Source organism: Culex quinquefasciatus, chromosome 2 (genome assembly GCF_015732765.1).
Source record: "Culex quinquefasciatus strain JHB chromosome 2, VPISU_Cqui_1.0_pri_paternal, whole genome shotgun sequence".
In the NCBI taxonomy this organism is placed as follows: Eukaryota; Metazoa; Arthropoda; class Insecta; order Diptera; family Culicidae; genus Culex; species Culex quinquefasciatus.
In genome coordinates, this window is record NC_051862.1 from 118936496 (window position 1) to 118954152 (window position 17657).

A 17657-nucleotide genomic window follows, 5' to 3' on the forward strand; every position below is an offset into this window, starting at 1 on the left:
ATGATTCCAGATTTATCTGAACTAAACGAGCAAAGCACCTACGTTCGTCGACGCACATGGACAAAGGAAGATGCCGATGAGTATCTAAACCAAACTCATTCGTCAAGTATTGAAAGGAGCAGCACCGAGCAAAACGTGACCAACCGTAGATTGACCTGGACGAAGGAAGACTTTGAAAACGTTGATCTTACCAAATTAAAGCAAACTACAAATGTCATTGAGAAGCGACAACCCATTCGCCACGAAGATAACCTTCGTCCGGAGGGAGACTTCGAACGTCCCGAAAAGAGTCAATTTCGACCAGCCGAACGTCCGAAACAGTTTCGACCGGAGGATAACTTGAGACCTGAAGGATCTTTCGAATCTCCCGACAAGCCAAAGTACCAACCTGGTGAAAGACAGAAGCCAATTCGTCACGACGACAATCTTCGCCCAGAGGGTGACTTTGAACGTCCCGAGAGGAGTCCATTCCGACCAGCTGAAAGGCCCAAACAAATTCGTCCGGAGGATAACTTGAGACCGGAAGGCACATTTGACTCTCCGGAGAAGACAAAATATCAACCAGGAGAAAGACCGAAGCCAATTCGTCATGATGACAATCTACGTCCAGAAGGAGACTTTGAGCGTCCTGAGAAGAGCCAGTTTAGACCGGCCGATAGGCCCAAGCAGGTTCGTCCAGAGGATAACTTGAAACCTGAAGGAGACTTCGAACGCCCTGAGAAGAGTCCATTCCGGCCAGCTGAAAGGCCCAAACAAGTTCGTCCGGAGGATAACTTGAGACCCGAAGGCACATTTGACTCTCCGGAGAAGACAAAATATCAACCAGGAGAAAGACCGAAGCCAATTCGTCATGATGACAATCTACGTCCAGAAGGAGACTTTGAGCGTCCTGAGAAGAGCCAGTTTAGACCGGCCGATAGGCCCAAGCAGGTTCGTCCAGAGGATAACTTGAAACCTGAAGGAGACTTCGAACGCCCCGAGAAGAGTCCATTCCGGCCAGCTGAAAGGCCCAAACAAATTCGTCCGGAGGATAACTTGAGACCGGAAGGCACATTTGACTCTCCGGAGAAGACAAAATATCAACCAGGAGAAAGACCGAAGCCAATTCGTCATGATGACAATCTACGTCCAGAAGGAGACTTTGAGCGTCCTGAGAAGAGCCAGTTTAGACCGGCCGATAGGCCCAAGCAGGTTCGTCCAGAGGATAACTTGAAACCTGAAGGAGACTTCGAACGCCCCGAGAAGAGTCCATTCCGGCCAGCTGAAAGGCCCAAACAAATTCGTCCGGAGGATAACTTGAGACCGGAAGGCACATTTGACTCTCCGGAGAAGACAAAATATCAACCAGGAGAAAGACCGAAGCCAATTCGTCATGATGACAACTTACGTCCAGAAGGAGACTTTGAGCGTCCTGAGAAGAGTCCATTCCGACCAGCCGAAAGACCCAAGCAAATTCGGCCGGAGGATAACTTGAGACCCGAAGGGTCTTTCGAATCTCCTGAGAAGCCGAAGTACCAGCCTGGTGAAAGACAGAAGCCAATTCGTCATGATGACAATCTTCGTCCCGAAGGAGACTTCGAACGCCCCGAGAAGAGTCCATTCAAACCAGCTGAGCGTCCGAAACAGGTTCGTCCAGAGGATAATTTGAGACCAGAAGGAGAGTTCGAAAGACCTGAACCAGTTGGGTATAGCTATGTGCAAAGGTCACAGGTAATAAGACAAGAGGATAATCTTTTCCTGGAAGGTAATTTTGAACGAATAGAAAAGACCGTGTATGTAGCAGGAGATCGTCCGAAACCGATAAAACACGATGACAATCTACGCCCAGAAGGTGAGTTTGAACGTCCGGAAAAAAGTCAGTTCAGACCAGCGGATAGGCCCAAGCAAGTTCGTCCGGAGGACAATTTGAGACCAGAAGGAGATTTCGAACGCCCTGAGAAGAGTCCATTTCGACCAGCCGAAAGGCCCAAGCAAATACGCCCGGAGGATAACTTGAGGCCAGAAGGAACTTTTGAATCTCCAGAGAAGCCGATATACCAGCCCGGTGAAAGACAGAAACCAATTCGCCATGACGACAACCTTCGTCCTGAAGGTGATTTCGAACGTCCCGAGAAGAGTAAGTTTAGACCTGCCGAAAGACCTGTACAAGTTCGTCCAGAGGATAACCTAAGACCTGAAGGAGATTTCGAACGTCCAGAAAAAAGTCCCTTCCGACCAGCAGAGAGACCTAAGCAGATTCGCCCGGAGGATAATTTGAGACCCGAAGGATCTTTTGAATCTCCCGAGAAACCGAAGTACCAGCCTGGTGAAAGACAGAAGCCAATTCGCCATGACGACAATCTTCGCCCAGAAGGAGATTTCGAACGTCCCGAGAAGAGTCCATTCAAACCAGCAGAACGTCCGAAACAAGTACGTCCCGAGGATAACTTGAGACCTGAAGGAGACTTCGAACGCCCCGAGAAGAGTCCATTCCGACCAGCCGAAAGACCCAAGCAAATTCGGCCGGAGGATAACTTGAGACCCGAAGGGTCTTTCGAATCTCCTGAGAAGCCGAAGTACCAGCCTGGTGAAAGACAGAAGCCAATTCGTCATGATGACAATCTTCGTCCCGAAGGAGACTTCGAACGTCCCGAGAAGAGTCCATTCAAACCAGCTGAGCGTCCGAAACAGGTTCGTCCGGAGGATAATTTGAGACCAGAAGGAGAGTTCGAAAGACCTGAACCAGTTGGGTATAGCTATGTGAAAAGGTCACAGGTAATAAGACAAGAGGATAATCTTTTCCTGGAAGGTAACTTTGAACGGATAGAAAAGACCGTGTATGTAGCAGGAGATCGTCCGAAACCGATAAGACACGATGACAATCTACGCCCAGAAGGAGATTTTGAACGTCCAGAAAAAAGTCCATTCCGACCAGCAGAGAGACCTAAGCAGATTCGCCCGGAGGATAATTTGAGACCCGAAGGATCTTTCGAATCTCCTGAGAAGCAGAAGTATCAGCCTGGTGAAAGACAGAAGCCAATTCGCCATGACGACAATCTTCGCCCAGAAGGAGATTTCGAACGTCCCGAGAAGAGTCCATTCAAACCAGCAGAACGTCCGAAACAGGTACGTCCGGAGGATAACTTGAGACCTGAAGGAGACTTCGAACGCCCCGAGAAGAGTCCATTCCGACCAGCCGAAAGACCCAAGCAAATTCGGCCGGAGGATAACTTGAGACCCGAAGGATCTTTTGAATCTCCTGAGAAGCCGAAGTATCAGCCTAGTGAAAGACAGAAGCCAATTCGTCATGACGATAATCTTCGCCCAGAGGGTAACTTCGAACGTCCAGAAAAGAGTCCATTCAAACCAGCTGAAAGGCCTAAACAAGTTCGTCCGGAAGATAATTTGAGACCTGAAGGAGACTTCGAACGCCCCGAGAAGAGTCCATTCCGACCAGCCGAAAGACCTAAGCAAATACGCCCGGAGGATAACTTGAGGCCAGAAGGATCTTTTGAATCTCCCGAGAAGCCGAAGTACCAGCCTGGTGAAAGACAGAAGCCAATTCGCCATGACGACAATCTTCATCCAGAAGGAGATTTCGAACGCCCAGAAAAGAGTCCATTCAGACCAGCAGAACGTCCGAAACAGGTACGTCCGGAGGATAACTTAAGACCTGAAGGAGACTTCGAACGCCCTGAGAAGAGTCCATTCCGACCAGCCGAAAGACCCAAGCAAATACGCCCGGAGGATAATTTGAGACCAGAGGGATCTTTTGAATCTCCCGACAAGCCGAAGTACCAGCCTGGTGAAAGACAGAAGCCAATTCGTCATGATGACAATCTTCGCCCAGAGGGTGAATTCGAACGTCCAGCAAAGAGTCCATTCAAACCAGCTGAAAGGCCCAAGCAGGTTCGTCCGGAGGATAATTTGAGACCTGAAGGAGACTTCGAACGTCCCGAGAAGAGTCCATTCCGACCAGCCGAAAGACCTAAGCAAATACGCCCGGAGGATAACTTGAAACCAGAAGGATCTTTTGAATCTCCCGAGAAGCCGATATACCAGCCCGGTGAAAGACAGAAGCCAATTCGCCATGACGACAATCTTCATCCAGAAGGAGATTTCGAACGTCCAGAAAAGAGTCCATTCAGACCAGCAGAACGTCCGAAACAGGTACGTCCGGAGGATAACTTGAGACCTGAAGGAGACTTCGAACGCCCCGAGAAGAGTCCATTCCGACCAGCTGAAAGACCTAAGCAAATACGCCCGGAGGATAACTTGAAACCAGAAGGATCTTTTGAATCTCCCGAGAAGCCGATATACCAGCCCGGTGAAAGACAGAAGCCAATTCGCCATGACGACAATCTTCATCCAGAAGGAGATTTCGAACGTCCAGAAAAGAGTGCATTCAGACCAGCAGAACGTCCGAAACAGGTACGTCCGGAGGATAACTTGAGACCTGAAGGAGACTTCGAACGCCCCGAGAAGAGTCCATTCCGACCAGCTGAAAGACCTAAGCAAATACGCCCGGAGGATAACTTGAAACCAGAAGGATCTTTTGAATCTCCCGAGAAGCCAATGTACCAGCCTGGTGAAAGACAGAAGCCAATTCGCCATGACGACAATCTTCATCCAGAAGGAGATTTCGAACGTCCAGAAAAGAGTCCATTCAGATCAGCAGAACGTCCGAAACAGGTACGTCCAGAGGATAACTTAAGACCTGAAGGAGACTTCGAACGCCCCGAGAAGAGTCCATTCCGACCAGCCGAAAGGCCCAAGCAAATACGCCCGGAGGATAACTTGAAACCAGAAGGATCTTTTGAATCTCCCGAGAAGCCGAAGTACCAGCCTGGTGAAAGACAGAAGCCAATTCGCCATGACGATAATCTTCATCCAGAAGGAGATTTCGAACGTCCAGAAAAGAGTCCATTCAGATCAGCAGAACGTCCGAAACAGGTACGTCCAGAGGATAACTTAAGACCTGAAGGAGACTTCGAACGCCCCGAGAAGAGTCCATTCCGACCAGCCGAAAGGCCCAAGCAAATACGCCCGGAGGATAACTTGAAACCAGAAGGATCTTTTGAATCTCCCGAGAAGACGAAGTACCAGCCTGGTGAAAGACAGAAGCCAATTCGTCATGATGACAATCTTCGTCCAGAGGGTGACTTCGAACGTCCAGAAAAAAGTCCATTCAAACCAGCTGAAAGGCCCAAGCAGGTTCGTCCGGAGGATAATTTGAAACCTGAAGGGGACTTCGAACGTCCCGAGAAGAGTCCATTCCGACCAGCCGAAAGACCTAAGCAAATACGCCCGGAGGATAACTTGAGACCCGAAGGATCATTTGAATCTCCTGAGAAGCCGAAATATCAACCTGGTGAAAGACAGAAGCCAATTCGCCATGACGACAATCTTCATCCAGAAGGAGATTTCGAACGTCCAGAAAAGAGTCCATTCAGATCAGCAGAACGTCCGAAACAGGTACGTCCAGAGGATAACTTAAGACCTGAAGGAGACTTCGAACGCCCCGAGAAGAGTCCATTCCGACCAGCCGAAAGGCCCAAGCAAATACGCCCGGAGGATAACTTGAAACCAGAAGGATCTTTTGAATCTCCCGAGAAGACGAAGTACCAGCCTGGTGAAAGACAGAAGCCAATTCGTCATGATGACAATCTTCGTCCAGAGGGTGACTTCGAACGTCCAGAAAAAAGTCCATTCAAACCAGCTGAAAGGCCCAAGCAGGTTCGTCCGGAGGATAATTTGAGACCTGAAGGAGACTTCGAACGTCCCGAGAAGAGTCCATTCCGACCAGCCGAAAGACCTAAGCAAATACGCCCGGAGGATAACTTGAGGCCAGAAGGATCTTTTGAATCTCCCGAGAAGCCGAAGTACCAGCCTGGTGAAAGACAGAAGCCAATTCGCCATGACGATAATCTTCATCCAGAAGGAGATTTCGAACGTCCAGAAAAGAGTCCATTCAGATCAGCAGAACGTCCGAAACAGGTACGTCCAGAGGATAACTTAAGACCTGAAGGAGACTTCGAACGCCCCGAGAAGAGTCCATTCCGACCAGCCGAAAGGCCCAAGCAAATACGCCCGGAGGATAACTTGAAACCAGAAGGATCTTTTGAATCTCCCGAGAAGACGAAGTACCAGCCTGGTGAAAGACAGAAGCCAATTCGTCATGATGACAATCTTCGTCCAGAGGGTGACTTCGAACGTCCAGAAAAAAGTCCATTCAAACCAGCTGAAAGGCCCAAGCAGGTTCGTCCGGAGGATAATTTGAAACCTGAAGGGGACTTCGAACGTCCCGAGAAGAGTCCATTCCGACCAGCCGAAAGACCTAAGCAAATACGCCCGGAGGATAACTTGAGACCCGAAGGATCATTTGAATCTCCTGAGAAGCCGAAATATCAACCTGGTGAAAGACAGAAGCCAATTCGCCATGACGACAATCTTCACCCAGAAGGAGACTTCGAACGTCCAGAAAAGAGTCCATTCAGATCGGCTGAGCGACCACAACAAATTCGTCCACAAGATAACCTACGGCCTGAGGGCGAATTTCAGCGTCCTCAGCCTGTAGTTGTTGGTAAATTTGAGAGATCACAGATAGTTAGACATGAAGACAACTTACAGTTGGAAGGACATTTTGAGCGGACAGAGAAAACAGTCTATATTGCCGGAGATCGTCCAAAACCCATCAGACATACCGATAATTTGAAACCCGAGGGTGAGTTCAGCTCTCCTGATAAACCTCAATATCAACCAGCAGAGCGACCAAAACAAATACGCCCTCAAGACAATCTTAAACCGGAAGGTGACTTTGAGAGACCTAAGCCGGTTGTTGTTGGAAAAGCTGAACGATCGCAAATTATTCGCCATGAAGACAATCTCCACATGGAGGGCAATTTCGAGCGAGTTGAGCAAACTGTTTTCATTGCCGGGGAACGGCCAAAACCAATAAGACATGAAGATAACTTACGTCCAGAAGGTGACTTCATGACTCCTGAAAAACCACAGTTCCGACCTGCTGAAAGGCCTAAACAAGTAAAACCCGAAGATAACCTTCGAACGGAGGGAAGTTTCGATCGTCCTGAGAAAACTCAGTTCAAACCAGCGGAGCGTCCTAAACAGATTCGCCCAGAGGATAATTTGAAAACAGAGGGTACATTCGAAACACCTGAAAAGCCGAAATACCAGCCTGGTGAAAGACAAAAACCAATTAGACACGACGATAACCTTCATCCGGAGGGCAAGTTTGAGAGACCGGAAAAGCCACAGTTCCAACCTGCAGAACGTCCCAAACAGATTCGTCCAGAAGATAATCTAAAGCCAGAAGGAGTTTTTGAAAGACCCCAGCTACAAACAGTTGGAAAGGCAGAGAGGTCTACAATTGTTCGACATGCAGATAATTTACATCTAGAAGGAACATTTGAAAGGACACAGAAAACAGTCTACGTGTCTGGAGAAAGACCTAAGCCTATTAAACCTGATGATAACTTGAGACCGGAGGGTGTTTTTGAAACTCCTGAGAAGCCAAAATATCAACCAGGAGAGAGACAGAAACCAATTCGTCATGATGATAATCTCCATCCTGAAGGTGATTTTGAACGTCCAGAAAAATCACCATTCCGCCCAGCAGAGCGTCCAAAACAAGTCAGACCATCAGATAATTTGAAACCAGAAGGCTCTTTTGTAACACCAGAGAAACGTGGTTACCAGCCAGGTGAGAGACAAAAACCTATTCGCCAAACCGACAATCTACGTCCTGAGGGAGACTTCGAGCGTCCAGAAAAGCCTCAGTTCAAGCCGGCCGAGCGTCCCAAGCAGATTCGTCCGGAGGATAATTTGAGAACAGAGGGTACATTTGAAACTCCAGAAAAACCTAAATATCAACCTGGGGAAAGGCAGAAACCGATTCGACATGGAGATAACCTACGCCCAGAAGGTGAATTTGAAAAACCTGTGCAAAAACCTGCCTATCAACCTGCTGAACGTCCAAAACAAGTTAAACCAAAGGACAATCTACAAATTGAAGGTGAGTATCATTCATTGAAGGAACACAAGGAGCAAAAACAACGCAAAGAAACGGAACTACAAGAAGTCCATGAAAATGGAATTCTGGATGGTGCAGTTATGGTTACAACACAAACTGTAACAACAATTCTTAAAGGCGATAAACCGAAGGCTACTGGCAAAAAGGTCACTACATCGGAAACACATGATAGTTCGAGCCTGTCACATACAAGTCAGGATCATCAGCAGAAGCATACAATGTCCTCAACACAACTTTCTCAGCAACAACATGACACGAAGCATCTTTCACAAAATATAATTGACTCACGGTCAATTCAAAACGTTGATCATTCGGTACATGGGCAATACTCTCGATCCTCTGCCGTTGAATCGACTATGTCATCCTCGAATCTACAACATTCAACACAAAGTTTGTCACATGAAACTAGCGAGAGAAACGTGTCATCATCACAACAGCACAGTTCTAGCAAAGTTGTTACTTCTTCGAGTAATGTAGTTTCTTCGACAAATCGAATTACATCGAATGCGCAGGATGAGGCAATTTCAAATTCCACACGCGATATTTCATCAAGGAATATTTCGTCAACCAACAGGATCATTCATTCGAAGGATGGGACAGTACATGATTCTGCATTAGACAATCACGTATCCTCGAAGGAACACTTTGTAGGAAGTCATTCATCGTCCGCCAGTAAGCGTATCGTGGTGGATGGTAAGGTAGTCACCGATAAAACAATTTCTCAACAGTCGGGTACTGAAAAATTGATTGACGGAGGTGTTTTGAAGGTAGATACATCCTTTGTACAGAACAAATCTTCGGGTTTCGACGGTACACAGACATTGGGATCAACTGAAACAATTTCAACGGATCTCAAGAACGAGCTGACAACACGAAAGCAAACTTCAAGAGGTAGCCAGTCAAACAACATCATTCATAGTACTCATGAAAATGGTGCTCATAAGATATCGGGAGCTTCCGAAAATGGAACTAATCAAGTTCAGGTTCGGAAGTTGGTAGCCGGCAAATGGGTAATGAGAACAGTTACTGAAAACGTCAATGGAAAACATGAAGTGCAATCAAGTAAAATTAATCAACGAGAACATTCCAACGTACATACTACGGCCGCGGCTGGAAGCAGGAGCGTGAAACAATCCAATGATGCACAAAGCACGAAGACGATTGGTGGCAAGCATGTTCATATTCATGGAGACGAAAGTTCAACAAGTGGGCAGGCAGCAGCTGGAATCAGGAGCGTAAAACAATCCAGCGATTCGCCAAGTATGAAAACAGTTGATAGTAAGCATGTTCTTATTCATGGAGATGAAAGTTCGATAAGAGGACAGGCAGCTGCTGGAATCAGAGGCGTAAAACAATCCAGTGATTCACAAACCATTAAGACAAGTGATAGCAAGCATGTTCATATTTATGGAGATGAAAGTTCCACAAAAGGACAAGTTTTAAGGAATCAGAACAATACAAGTTCGAGTATTGTACACGGTGGCGACACAAGCACACAGAAATCAACAAAACAAAGTGCTACTACGAGGATCATCGGAGGCAAGTTAGTTCACGTGGCTGCTCGCGATGATAGTAATAGCACTTCAAGAGCTTCAGTCAGTCATTCAAGATCAGCAAACAATATAATACATTCCGAGTCATCGTCTGTGATGAATTCAGCTATCTCCGAGAGCAATTTATCCAGTCGTACAGAAGCAAAACAATCATCGCATATCATTTCTCAATCGTCTACTTCTGAGAGTTCCACAGCCGATAAACATTTCAATCGTAATAGTGCATTTTCCTCAACTGAAAGTTCCAACAATGCTATTCTATGTCGCCAGCAACAGTCTAATGCGCAACCTTCCGGAAGCAGCATGAGTGTGTCTGGCTCAATTCAACGGAAAAGCATTTCCAACTTGAATGATAGTGCAGTCTACTCAACGACAAATCGACAGAGCTACAGCTCACTACATCGCCGTGAGAAAGAATCAGCGGATAGCAGAATGAACAACTACATAAAAACTTTGGAATCTGGACCAATTACGACTCGTGGTAAACTGCAACCATGCGCCCCTCCAACAATGAGTACAACGACCAATGTTAGCAATGTCACCAGTAGCAGTACAATTGGGCAGCATTCCAGTAGTAGTCAGCAGACGAAGATGTTGCGTGATTACCATTCGGCTATCAACGTAACTAAGAGTTCAACGAAAGCTAACGCTTCAAGCATTTCGTTTGGTGAAGATAATAAGTTCCATGGTACTAGCTCATATAAAATGCAATATGTTCAGAAAAATGACGGTCCATGCCCCGCCCATGCTCTGAACGACAACTTGAAAGTATCAAAGGTCACCAAGCAGCACACATATTACGTGCGTGACAGACGATAATATATTTTGGACATATTTTTTTGTAAGCTTTGCGAATTATAAAAGTAATGGCTTGTTTTTGTTGTCGCCAATAATAAATGATCATTTATAAGATTAACTAAAAATGTATTGGAGATACTCCAGCTTTGCTTGAAATAAATAAATAAAAATATTTTTTTACGCAAATCGTTTTATTTAGAAAGAACTCAGCCGGAACTCGTGGTTGCCACTCATCCAGTCGGTGAAGCTATTACACTCAAACCCCGATGGTTTGACACCAACCGTTGTCAAACAAACGGGGTCACTTTTTAGTTTGCACTCCTCAACCGCCGGTGGTTGGTAACTTTTTCGTTTAACACATTTTTAGTTTGTACCCCGTTGGTTGGTCAAAGTCAAACTAATAAGTGATGACTCGACGGCAACATTTCAAAAGGCATCATGTACATTTTGACACTTTCTGAGTTATTGCATATTCCGAAAGTACTCCTAATTAGCTACCTCTCCACCAAAAATGAGCAAAAGCTACTTCAGTAAAGTCTGTTTAATAATGATTTTAAATAAAGTAACATAAACAAATTCTCTGACATCAGCAGTGCCTGTTTATATAAAAGCCCTGTCCACCTGTCAAATAAAAGACTACATGAACCTAGCGACGAAAAAAACATCGTTAAAAAGACGCCATGTACGTTTGCAGACGAAAAGCGATTCATAAAAAAACTTCCCTTCACTTGCAAAAAGCGCCGTGTACCTACATTCGGCGAAGAAAAACGAATCATAACAAAGCGTTCCCTCCAATGACAGCAGGGTGATATAGACGTTTGTGATTTCAAAAGAAGTTATGTTTGTTTTTCTTAAATATAATGACGGAAATAACGTTTTATTGAAAATTAATGATCAAGTATCAATAAAAGCAACGTTTATTATCGTTTGTTATCATTAGAACATCTTCTTTTGCTTTTATATTAATTGGGTACTAAAGCCCTTTGTCAATTTTTATGTACAACGGTAAAAAACACGATTAAAACCATTTCTGATCACTTTTTTTCATTTTAATGCAAAAATTTTTTATGACAAGACAACATTTTTTCGATGGATCAACTATGGTTCCCTTGGAACGAGCTGTCAAGTAGGAGCTTTTCTGTCAAGAAGGACCGCGAGGTTAATTTTTCAAAATTGATTTAAAAATCCATTTTAAACTCTTTGTGGTCGTACAAGGGGTCATTGTACTCAGAAAAATAAGCTTTATCGCTGCAAACAATAATATCAGCAATCTAAGCTCCATTTTAGGACCCAATTGAATGGAAATATGAAATTGAATGGAATTGAAAAATGATGCTCAACGTTTTTCTTAAAACGCATGGTTTGTACATGATGCTTTTTGAAATGTTGGCGTCGAACTGTCACTTTTTACACGGCGCTCACGCACACTATCAAAACAAACGTTTGGTTGTGTGTGTGAACTCCGTGTGAAAGGGATGCAAATCTGGAGTTTTTTTTAAATGGTCCAATAAACCAAATTTTCAGTTTTTGCTTTTTGTGTGCAAAAAGCAAAAACTGTAAAATTTGGTTTATTGGACCTTTTCAAAAAAAACTCCAGAAATAAATGTTGCCGTCGAGTTCGTCACTTATTGATTTGACTTTGAGCAACCAACGGGGTACAGCTACAGACTAAAAAAGTGTTAAACGAAAAAGGGACCAAACCGACGCATTTTCGCAATCTGTATATACAGATTTTTGTGATTTGTGATCGGGATCGAAAAATCTGTCAAATACAGATTTATCTGTACATCTGGCATGGCTGTTTGGTCCATATACATTGTTTTACTTGAATGTATATAAATAATGAACATGATCACGAAATACTGCTGGAAAAGCTCCAGCGAAACTGTACAAAAATTTAAAATAGTGTTTTCGGAAAATAGGTAGCTAGAAAGCTTCAGCCCGAAGCCCACCCCCTGGCTACGGGCCTGCTACAAGATGTCATATAGAAATAAAAAATATTGTTTCTGTTGATTGTGCGATGCATTTTCGCGTGTCACTCTTCATTTTGATATAGTCCTCAAAGGCAAAGTCATTTCGAGCCAAACATTTCATTAGGGCACAAAACCAAAAACCGCGATTCGAGAAAATCGCTTGCAAAAAGTGGACAACTTGTTTCAATTCCTATTTAAAAAAGAAGCCTGACTGTTGGTATTTTTACTGATGATACTATAAAACACATCATTATCCTCAACTCTGCTTAAATGCTTCTTAATTTTTGTTGATTTTCGCAATAAAACTCAAAAATTAAGAAAATTTCGTTATTAGGCCCTTTTAACTTTCCAACTGTTGTTCATAATGGGCCCTTTCTAAATACAATTTCGAAGAGTGCTGAAAGGGCACTAAAGCGCTGTCACCGCATTGTTGTTTGGAATGATGTTTACGGGCCCTTTTGTTTAGTTAGAAATAATGAGGAATTCAGTAGAAATTTTGATAATTGGTGAAGTTTTGTGATTGAATAGTGTAAATAAGGTACGTGAAACATAAAAATTCTTCTAAAGTGTACTGAACAGCAGCCGCGGGACCGTATTAAAAATTGTTTTTTGACGAAGTTTTTCTCTGCAGAAATCCATGGTGAAAAGTAAACCAAACTTTTTTTTAGGTGAATTTGTGTTAAGAATGCATGAAAAGTTCACTTTATAACACAAAAAGTTCCTTAAGTACGAGAAACTAACGAAAAATAAAAGGGCACATTTGAACTTTTTTTTTGGTTTGCAGTGAAAATGGTTATGTGCCCTTTTGTGTTTTTGATTTTTTCAATAGGAAATTGTTTGTTATCAATCTGATTCTTGGAGGGCATGTAGGGAGTGTACTACTGAATGGAATAGTGGAATAATCCCGAATGTTTACGTTTTGGTTTTGTGCCCTAATGAAATGTTTGGCTCGATTTGGAACCCCGCGTTGAAGTCTTATACGCCCGGATTTCCAAACTTTTTTTTGGTTAAATTAAATTGTATTGACAAAATTCTAAATAAGAACTAAGGTTCTAGGAGGTAAGGAGCTTCTTCGTTCTGTACTTTTACTTACATAAAACGTAGATACTGGTAATATCGCCTTCAAACAACTCGAAAAGATACTTTAACTGGTTTCTTGATCCTCCCATATCACTGCGTCGCCATCGGCTTCGCTCATAATGATTAATATGACTAATATCAATTTTTTAAATATTTATTTTTAGGTTGGTCGTAAAACTTTAATCGATGCTTCTATGATTACATATGCGATTTTGCGCCAAAACAGCCAGAACTGCCTAATTATTTTGGTGGGCAGTGTTTACTAGTTAAACTCAATCTTGGTTTCACTGTTGACACGCTCAAACTCAAAAACGAGTATCCACTTACAAGCGTGTAAAGATGACAGCTTGTCCGTTTGACGTTATGACGTCATTTTCTAGCGAGGTTCTGCTTTCAAACCAAACAACGCAAAATGGATTACAATATGAAGCACCGTTAATTTTAAACTTATTGCGGCTAGTGAAGTTACAAAATAAACATGAGATTTGTTCAAAAGTGTCTAATTTTGTAGGAAATAGTTGATTTAGGTGAAATAACTTGATAAAAACCTTTGAAAAAGCAATCTATTGAAAAATTACAAAAGGTAGTTTTGCCCATGTCGATTGTTGGTGTCGAATTTTCTTTGTTGTCAAATAGCAGCAAAACTGGTCTCAGCAGTCATCTCCGTCGTCTTGTCGAAAAAAGCACGATTTCGTCGTCGTGCGAGCAATATTCGTGAAATTGTTAAATTTTCGTGCGTGATTCTGTTTCAAGTAGTGCAAAACTGGTGTGCGATCGTATTGGAAGCAAACGTTTCGTGTGACCTTCGCGGAAAAGTGAAGAATAAAGAAATCTCCAACCTCTTTTCATCCCTTCCACATTATTTTTGTAACTCGCGAACAAGGGAGGAGAGGTGCGTTCACTGTTGAAAAAAAGCAGCGTAATAGTTAAAGTTTTTGAAAAACCCTGTCCAAAATCACCAGTTCGTCGTGGCAGTGCGAATTTGCGCTTGGTTGTACGCGTTTTTCGTGGATCTAAATTCTGCAAGTTCGAACGCTGATTTCCATCGCTCTTGAGCAGAAGCAGCAGCAGCAGGTAAGATGTCCGCCATTGTTTTTATTTTCTCAGCGGTGCTTCGGAAGGAGGAATTTTCTGAACAAAACGAATAAGACGTTTTAGCTAAAAAATTGGTTTTATTCCTATTAGTTTTAGTAATGTTATAGTTATTTTGCAATAAATAAATCAGCAGGTTATTTATTTGATTTAAAATCCAAAATGAAATTAACTAAAAAGATCAGTAAGTGTTTAATAATGAAGTTGTTTAACAAGATTAAAGTTAATACGATGTGCATAAACATAGTAATAGTAACAGTAATTTTATTTGGCAACGATATCCTGTTAGTTAGACTTTTTATCGTATGAAATTGCAACCTGATGTTTTATTGACATCTTCCAATCATGTTGTTGGATCCGGCCGCGACCCGTCTTTACGCGGTTCACACCACAAGAACCAGACGTTCCCGGACAGGAAACAAACGAAATAAAACAAGTTCTTTACTAGAACTACAAACGAACGACTACATTTATTCACGAACAACGAAAGAATCAACAAAACATAACAACACTTTAAAATGAAAGATCACATATATGCGCTGTCACGGCATCAACCAGTGACAGCTATGCTGCAACTGAAGAGCCCAGCGGCGCGCAGAGTGCACGAATAGGCTCGGCTTTCTGGTGTACACTCTCGCAGTGTTGCCGTCCACAACACATGTTGATTGCTTCCGTAATAGACAAATCCAGCGAAAGCTCAACGCTGCTTTTTGATGGTGAGAGATTTGACAGCTCCCATACTAAATGTCTCGATTTTCATACTTTTTGTTTATTATCTTTTAAAATAAAATACTTAACATATGAAAACTATATATTTTTGGTGCCCAAAATTCCTGCTGAATCGAATAGTGTACTTATCTCGATTGCAAATTTTTTGAGCAGTTTTCATTTTAATAATATTCTAGACACATTTTGTGCACCTAATCAATCAATACTTTTATCATAAAAAATCATTTCATTGCTTAAAATTGAGTTTTCCTGAGCTCCCATATTCAAATACATGGAAGCTGTCATTTCTAACACCATTGGCCACCTAGCGGCCATTTCAAACTGGATTCATCTATAACCAGAGTTAAGTTAGTTGTAGATAGGATTTATTTCAAAAAATATTATTTCAAATAGAACCCATACACTCAAAATCAGAAGAACCCCTCAAAAGGAAAACAAACACCGTTTCTTCAAGTTTACCGGTACAAGTAACCCTTTGCAAAACTTAAAAAAGGGTGAAAATAACCAGGGCTGGGGAGTCGGAGTCGGAGCCAGAGTCGGTGGAGTCGAGTCTTTTTGGGGACCTGGAGTTGGAGTCGGAGTCGTCGAAACTCGAATAGCTGGAGTAGGAGTCGGAGCCGGAGTCGGCTCAATACGGCGATATCATATACACTCCGGGCCTGACAGCTGCACTGAAAGGACAGCTGCATCGCTGCTTCAAGTCTGCCGTACGGTTCGTCTACGGCCTCCGACGACGAGACACAACAGCGGCTGTTCGCGACAACATCCTGGGAGTGGATTTGCCGCCCAACCAACTATTTGGTTGGTTTATTCATCTCCGTTTTCTATCTTAAAGTTACCTGCTTAACCTGATAAAAAGTTGTAAACTAACAGGCTCTCGTCACAAATAAACAATCAATTACAATTATGAGCTGGAGTCGGAGTCGAAGTGGGGGAAAGAGGTTTTTTTCGCCGAAAAAAAACTTTTTGCGGTGCTGTACATTGGAATTCCACAAAAATTGAAAATATTTTTGACCGAACCCAGACATGCTAAATATGATTTTAAACGCAGGAAAATGCATATCTAATTGTTTTCAGTTGGATGGACTTATATTTTCTTTAAAATTTGGAAGTTTTTTGAAAAACATATTTTTTTGCCGCCTGGTTTTTCGAACCGGGTTCGACATAAACTTTGAAAAATATGTGCAACAGCCTAAAATAATTGAAAAAATATTATTTTTTTGAATTAAAATTTTTTAAAAGTAAAAATTTTGGAATTTTTTATTTTTGAATTTTTAAATTTTTAAATTTTTGAATTTTCGAATTTTTAAATTTTTGAATTTTTGAACTTTTGAATTTTTAAATTTTTGAATTTTTGAATTTTTGAATTTTTGAATTTTTGAATTTTTGAATTTTTGAATTTTTGAATTTTTGAATTTTTAAATTTTGAATTTTTAAATTTTGATTTTTGAATTTTTGAATTTTGAATTTTGAATTTTGGAATTTTGAATTTTGAATTTTTGAATTTTTGAATTTTTGAATTTTTGAATTTTTGAATTTTTGAATTTTTGAATTTTTAAATTTTAGAATTTTTGAATTTTTGAATTTTTGAATTTTTGTATTTTTGAATTTTTGAATTTTGCAATTTTGCAATTTTGGAATTTTTAAATTTTGAAATTTTGAAATTTTTAAATTTTTAAATTTTGAAATTTTGAAATTTTGAAATTTTTAAATTTTTGAATTTTTGAATTTTCGAATCACCCACAAGAGCAGACATACAAAAATCTCCGAAACACGCATTCAAAACTTTGCCCCCGGCTTGCCGGTACTTGTCGGGTATCAGAAAATGAGTACCCGACAGGTACCGACACATATTTTTCTTCTACAGATCTGGAGTTTGTTTTGAAAAGGTCCAATAAACCAAATTTCCAGTTTTTGCTTTTTGGGTGTTTTTAGAACCGCCTTGAGTCAGGGGTATTGAAAAACACCCAAAAAGCAAAAACTGAAAATTTGGTTTATTGGTCCTTTTCAAAAAATAAAACTCCAGAGATGAACTTGAGATCAAATTTGATACCTGCTTTGCTACGCGCGGTGGGAGACTCGGGGGCAAACTCGAGAGCAAATTAGGTGGGAATCAAATCGGGTAGCAATTAGTTTAACTTTCGACATTTTCGAAAAATGAAATTCTTTGAAATTTTCAATAGGATTAAAAAGTTTAATGAACTTTTAGCATTTCTAGGCATGAATCAACACATAATTATTGATTTCGAAGGTAAACGAGAGCAAAAAATGATAAAAACCCATATTTGCCCCCCGCGGTGGGCTTGTTTCGGTGGCAAATTTGCTACTCTAGCGGTGGTGATGACGGAATTTTTTCAAGGTGGCAAATTTGATCTCGGTATTCATGAGCCGGGTGCAAATTTG

General features: G+C 42.0%; 2 protein-coding genes across 2 annotated transcripts in view; both read left to right on the plus strand.

Annotated features, from left to right (window-relative positions):
* Positions 1-17657, plus strand: part of LOC119766291 (titin) — a 23287-nt gene continuing 5630 nt past the window's right edge. Inside the window, exon 1 of the mRNA XM_038250743.1 lies at positions 1-5976. Coding sequence (XP_038106671.1) covers positions 1-5976 — 5976 coding nt within the window. The remainder of the gene's footprint in view (positions 5977-17657) is intronic.
* The window catches only part of LOC6032459 (ubiquitin-conjugating enzyme E2 R2), a 26183-nt gene continuing 22591 nt past the window's right edge, over positions 14066-17657 (plus strand). Inside the window, exon 1 of the mRNA XM_001843002.2 lies at positions 14066-14507. The gene's annotated coding sequence lies outside the window, so the exon portion shown is untranslated. The remainder of the gene's footprint in view (positions 14508-17657) is intronic.